Source organism: Arachis stenosperma, chromosome 6 (genome assembly GCF_014773155.1).
Source record: "Arachis stenosperma cultivar V10309 chromosome 6, arast.V10309.gnm1.PFL2, whole genome shotgun sequence".
Classification (NCBI taxonomy): Eukaryota; Viridiplantae; Streptophyta; class Magnoliopsida; order Fabales; family Fabaceae; genus Arachis; species Arachis stenosperma.
This window is the reverse complement of record NC_080382.1, coordinates 2,463,420-2,470,166: the sequence shown is the minus strand read 5'-3', so window position 1 is coordinate 2,470,166 and position 6,747 is coordinate 2,463,420. Positions and strand designations below refer to the sequence as shown.

Here is a 6,747-nt window from a genome sequence, read left to right as displayed (position 1 = left end):
ATAAAAAAATATAAATAACAATACTTTTAATATATATTTTTAAATATTAATAATTAAATAAAAACTAAAAATAATAAATTATATTGATCCTCTAATACTTTTGTTACTCTTTTTATATATTAAATGCTTTAAAAATATATTTAACCAAACCCTAAATTAAATCAAGATAATTACTATAGTATCTACGTATAATTGTCTAATTTATTATAAAAAATAAAAAATGTTAAAATATATAAAAATAAATAATTTTTAAATGTTTAATATTTACCTTAAAAGAGAAGTTCAGTAAATTTATCACGCAATTGGAAGACACCAAAAATTGTCTTAAATAAAATAACATTTTGGCTTTGGCCAATTATTATTATTATTTTAATATTTTCCATAAGGTATTTTTACATACAAGGGTATTTTTACAGTTTTACAGTAGAAAATTTTTAGGAGAAGAATCCAATTGGTCAGGATTGGCCTCATCCGTGTTCAACAACTGAAGGTATTCTTCATATAACTTCTCAAGGGATCCACAATCCCCGAAAAAATCAGGGGACCCGCATTCCACGTCATCAGATCCGTTGACTACATGGTCAATATGGTATTGATCTTCACCATCACCACCGAGAAATAGTCCAAGCTCCTCATCTTCTTCGTCGTTACCGCAAATCATGACGTCATCAATATTATTTACCTCTTGCGCAACTTCTTGTTTCTCGTGGCTCGTTGATGCGCTTCCTGAATTGGATTCCAAGGTTAGGGTACTTTTGGTTCTTGGAATAGCGGTAACTCGAATTGGTTTGGGTAAATAAACAACGGTCTTGTTGTTCTTCTCTGTCTCTGCCTCTCCCTCTGCTTGTGCGTCTTTCTTCTTCTGCTTCTTCTTCTTGGGTTGACTCCTGAGGAGCTTCTTGCTGAGGTGGGTATTCCAGTAATTTTTTATTTCATTGTCGGTTCTTCCCGGTAACCTTCCAGCGATGAGGGACCACCTGTTCCCTAAGAGTGAATGCATTCTAATGATGAGATCGTCTTCTTCGGGTGTTATGTTGCCTCTCTTGATATCTGGCCTCAGATAGTTCATCCATCTCAACCTGCAACTCTTCCCGCATCTAAGAAGGCCTGCATACACATACAACAATAATCAACGGATATATAGACGAGAAAGGTGGATGTGGATTGATAGGAAATTCAATTAATGGTACCAGCTCTTTTAGGGAGTGATCTCCATTGGCCTTCGCCATGGGATTGAATATATTGGGTGAGTAATGCATCTTCTCGGGGAGTCCATGGACCTCTGTGCAATCCAACTTTTGAACAACAAGGAGCTCTTACCATCTCTTGGAGATGGACAAGGTGTACCGTAGAGTGTGAGTGTGAGTGTGTGTGTGTGTGGAGCGAAGAGAAAACAAGAGAACCGAGCAATGAGGGGAGAGGGATGTCAGAGTATTAAGGTGTGCTCATGCCTCATGATCATAACCCAATTCCCGTGACGACCTCCTTTTTAAAGTAAAACTAGTGTAAAACCGGGGGTGTTCTAATATAAAAATCAATGACATATTCTCTTCGTAGAAAAAGTATAGGTAAACAATAAAAATATTAAATAATATAAATAATAGATATATTAAATATTTATTTTATTAGTATATGAATAGTTATTTTAATATTAAAATTTAAAAAATTAATTTAAAAATGTAGTGTGTTTTTATTTGATTAATAATTGTTCATTATTTAATAAAGTCATTATCCCCTAATATTTTTCTTATTGATATTAATAGTTATTACTTTTATTTTGAGAATTTTTTCTTGCATAAAATTTATTGTACAAAATAAAATATTCTTCTATTTTTTATCTTTGAGAAATACATTTTTTAGGTCTATATTAATAAATTGAATTATGTTATATTTTCATTAAAATTAACCACCAAAATTAGTTATCAGTATAAAATATATATTGGAATATAAATATACATTAAAAATAAATTAAGTCACATATATATTTATATACAAATATATTAGTGACTGATTTTAATGACTGATTTTGGTGTACAAATAATATTTTTGTAATAAATTTCACTTATATGTAAAAAAAATTATTATGAAATTTGTAACACTATGTTATTGTTATACATTAAAAAGCCATTAAATAGTTTATACAAATAATTTTTATTGTAATTACACAGATAACGATTATTAAATATGTGACATTCAACCTATATATTTAAATTCAAATCTAACTAATTTGATTTATGATAAGTGTACTATTAAAGTGTGTTTAAATTGTTGTTTAATTTGTCAAATTAGAATTTGAATTAAAGTAATTTTATAGAATTAATTTTGGATAGAAATAAATTTGTGTCAATATGATTTATGTTTAGCAACTCTATATTAAAGTTGATTTTGATAAAATAAATATTGTTGGGATAATATTAATTAAAATTATTTTTAGATAAATAATTACTAAAAAAAACATAACATTAAATTATAATATTATTTTTTTATGTATGTTTATTTTTTTTATATTTTTATAGATATATTTTTTATATATAGTATATTTTTAATATTCTCACTACTCTTTTTTAATACACTATATTTTTTTTATTATTATTATTATTATTTATAGTTAATTTTTTTGTTTAATTTATTTTATTTAATGGGATCAATAAATCATATATAAAATGATAATAATAATATAATACACAAAAATCACATTTATAAAAATGTATAATATCAAACAAAAAATTAATAAAAAATAATAAATAATAAATAATAGAGAAAAGAGCTGGTATAAAGAGAAATAATAAGAATTCTATAAATAAATCAATAACATGTATAAAAGATAAAGTTGATAAAAAGAAAATAAATATTAAGTGTCAATGGCTAAAAGTCTGTTGGTAAAACGCATAGCTAAAAATTATTACTTCTTGTAAACGTGATTTTGAATACAAAATCATCTCTGCGTTTACAAAGAAAAAAATTAGCCAAACCAATAATTGAAAGGTGAAAATTCAGGTGAAGTCGACTTCACGTGAAGTTGATATTTGAGAGACGTTAGATAAAAATTTAGTCAAATCGGTCAAATTATCTAACGGCTCTCAGATATCAACTTTATGTAAAATTGACTGCACCTGAGTTTCCACCTAATTGAAACTTTCAAAAGCTAGAATGTGATTTCGCCCTTTTAACACATTTGTCAAATACACTTTAAATAATCAAATAACAAATATAAACATTATAACAATATGTCATTTAATACCCATAAAAACTACTTACCGGCATCTTTTCTAACACATCGCTGCAGAGCAAGCTGGTAATCCAACATGCGTGATCCGTTTCTTGAGAAGAAATAAGTTAGTGATGGGAATAAACCTGAAATAAGATTGATTACTCAGCAAAACAAAAAAAAAACAAAACAAAAGTTCATTGACAATATCAAATATTCTTTGATCTGTAACTGAATATGTTACCAGAAATATTTTAAATGCCATAATCCTATACCTTCCGATGTTATCACTGACATGTCACTTAAATGTGGCTTATCTGTCTCCAAATCCGTAGCAATTCTAATTGCCTTGAACAAACAATAAAGTTAATAAATTACAAGTGTCACAACAGAATACTAATACACATACATTGGCATACAAATGAGATACCTTGGTAGCACGTTTTAGTAAGATTAAAAACAATAGGGATAATTTTTTGCGCAACTTTATAAAAGTTCTTCGAAATTCACTTCCAACTAAACAAGAATACTAACATCAGAGTCTTTCATCAATCATATGCATCAGATTTTAGAGATAGAAACATTTTGTCAGCTCAATCAATTTTCATTCTAAAAACAAAATAATGTCTCAAAATCTTTAAACCATAGTTGAATCACAAAAGACTAAAACTAGCACATTCTTCTGAAGTTGTGCATTGATGAATTCATAGATCAACTCCAATAAAAAATCTATTTATTTATCGTAACCGAGTCAACAAATTTTCAAAAACAAAAATAGAAAAAAAAAACTGTTGTAAGTACTTGTTTGGACACCATTATTTTGTTAAAAAAATATTTTTTTATTTTTTAGCGTGTTTAACAAATTTCTAATAGTAAAAGTAAAAGCACTAGAAAAAATAAAAGGAGATAAAATAAAAAAATTGAAAATCACAATTGTAACACCCTACCACACAGAGCCTTACGCTTAAGTCGTAAAGCAGAGGTGACGAGGTATTACGACTTCTAAAAAAAATAAAATACATACTTATAGTAGTAGAAAGAAGATAATAGACTAGGAGCCTTAAAAATGGGTAAAACAAAATCGCAAAATGAAAAGCGCCACGCTCCGGAAATGGAACAACTTGCGTGTGAGTCAAACTATAACTATCAAACGTAAGATAATAAAAGTATGAGTAGAAAGCCAAAGGTACAAAATAACAAGCTCCTTACTCAGTCCGCGAAGTCAAGGCTGGACGGAGAATATTTACATATACATATACATATCTAAAACCCAAAATATACATAAACAAAATCCTGCCTCTCCATAAACCTCTAGGAGGATCAAAAAGTATGAGTTATGCGGAGAGAAAGATATCTCATTAGGCGTCTAGACACCTGAAGCGAAGTGGTTACTGGGTTATTTTGGTGTGTAGTGATGTATATATACATATACATATCCAACTATACACGTTGGCACCATTTTTGATCGGTGAAAGTTGAAGGTGACGTAACTCTTCTATTCCTTGGGTTTGGCCAACGGGAGTTTTAGGAGGCACAGACGATTCTGGACGTTTTCTTTTTCAATAGTTCGGTCAGAAAGTTTCTCCAGAACTCCGAATATTTTTGATTTTGTACGAAGGTATGGTTTTGGTTTCTCGTAGTTAATATTTAATGTCACGTGAAAACTTAGGCTATAAGACCTTAAGATAGGAATGAACTAAATGTATAATTGATGGATTGTGTATATGGTATAAAATGTGAGGTTTAGCTGTTGTTAATAATTTGCTGTTGAAGTTGGTCGGTTTGGAAAAAGATTTAATATTGGTATTTGTTTGATTTTTGAAATAATTTGTTACTGGAAATGATTTGAAGGATTGAGAGGTGTTTGGTTTGATAGTTGGGACCCTTGAAGGGTGGCAGAAATTTGAGTCTTAGAAGAGATATTGCCAAAATTTCTATAAGAATTGAAGTTTGGATTTGAAGTGTTATTTTAGAAGGGAAAGAGATTATTATGTGGCTTGTGTATTTGAGACTATTTGTTGACCCTCTGTCGCAAGATGTGACCGGGCACTTTAACTCCCCGGATTCCCCCATGAGCCTGCATATAAATATGAATATTGAATATTATTGAGTTTGGAGTTTAACTCCATGGAATACTATATTATTGAGTTTGGAGTGTGACTCCATGGAATATTATATTTGAGCTTGGAGTTTAACTCCATGGAATATTATTGACCTTAGGGATGGGCGCACAGAGGGACTGTCCAATGGTTAATTACCAGGATTTGTCGGGTTGGCTGTATAACCGACAGATGAAACTCATCAGCTATAGGACAGGCATACATCATATGCATTTGTTTGTTTGCTTGAGCGTGCATTGTTTTGGTTTGTTTAACTGTTTAATTCCACTTATCTGCTACTTGTTCTACTTGCTGTAAATGCTTCTCTATCTGTGTTTTCCTTGTTTGAATTGTATGTGTGTGTTTTCTGAGAAACTCCTCTTGACGGAGGTGTGAAGGGGGTTGTCCTACGGGCGATTCAGAGGATTAGAGGAGACAGGAAGTTGAATGTTAGGGTAAAGTTAGTTTCAGAACTAGAATACCTTAGATAACTTACCTAACTTTTGGTTTAGTTTATCTTCCTTAAGAATGATTCTGAGTGTCGGAGTTCTAGAAGTGCCTCTGGCTTTCCCGGGGCCTTTTATATTAACTATGCGGGCACCTTTACCATACTGAAAACATCCGATTCTCATCCCATACTATGTTGTTGTTTTTCAGATGTAGGTCAAGAGACACCTCGTTGAGCACTGGATATCCTCCTTATAAGCAAAGAACTACCTTTTGGACTGTCATATTTTGTTTTAGGCTATGTATATATGTTTATAGAATCTCCGCATGTATATTTTGTGTTTTGTCCCTCCTAGAGGTTAACTTGGAGATACAGGTGTTTATTTTGTAGTTTGAGTTTTATTTTAGGTTGTATATATATATATAATTATATACTCTGGCCGGCCTTAGCTTCGCAGGTCGAGTCTGAAGCTTGCTATCTGAGTTTTGGAACTCTGATATGTATATATGCTTTCAGCTTCCTTTTGATCTTGTTTATCCGTTTTATGAATATCCATGCGAGTGTCTCACGATTTTCTGTTTATCGTTCTTGTTTAGCTTATTCTTCAAGGCTCTTAGATATAATTTCTTTCAACTATATTTATATGTCTTTTCTTTTAGAGGTCGTAATACCTCGCCACCTCTGCTTTACGACTTAAGCGTAGAACTCTATGTGGTAGGATGTTACAACAATGAGCAAAACCGCAATATGTGAAAGGCATAAAGAAGGAATAACAAAAACAAAAAAAATTAAAGTACGGAACCATTTCACGACGAATCTCTAACCGAGGATGCTGTCAAATATTTTGGTAGATCTGATTTGCTGGCGCGACTCAGTGAGCAAGTATTCTCTATTTTTCCTACTAGATCATAAACTAGACCTAAAAGTATGAAGTGAGAGGAAAATCAAAAGAAGAAGATGAAATAGATTACTTATTGAAAGTGACAGATCAG

At 30.9% G+C, this 6,747-nt stretch overlaps 1 protein-coding gene across 1 annotated transcript; it reads right to left on the bottom strand.

Annotated features, from left to right (window-relative positions):
* Window positions 1–385: 385 nt before the first annotated feature.
* Window positions 386–1,469, bottom strand: LOC130936217 (transcription repressor MYB6-like). The gene is made up of 2 exons (XM_057866253.1): window positions 1,191–1,469; window positions 386–1,107 (listed from the first exon to the last, which is right to left on the bottom strand). The coding sequence occupies exons 1-2, from the start codon at window positions 1,321–1,323 to the stop codon at window positions 419–421; spliced, it is 822 nt and encodes a 273-aa protein (XP_057722236.1). The 5' UTR covers window positions 1,324–1,469; the 3' UTR covers window positions 386–418.
* Between the last annotated feature and the right edge of the window lie 5,278 nt (window positions 1,470–6,747).

Excerpts from the sequence above, each read along its gene's own strand:
- LOC130936217 (XM_057866253.1), bottom strand. The coding sequence starts at position 1,323 with ATGGTAAGAGCTCCTTGTTGTTCAAAAGTTGGATTGCACAGAGGTCCA. Across the intron at positions 1,108-1,190 it reads ATCACTCCCTAAAAGAGCTG|GCCTTCTTAGATGCGGGAAG; the intron begins GTACCATTAATT and ends ATGTGTATGCAG.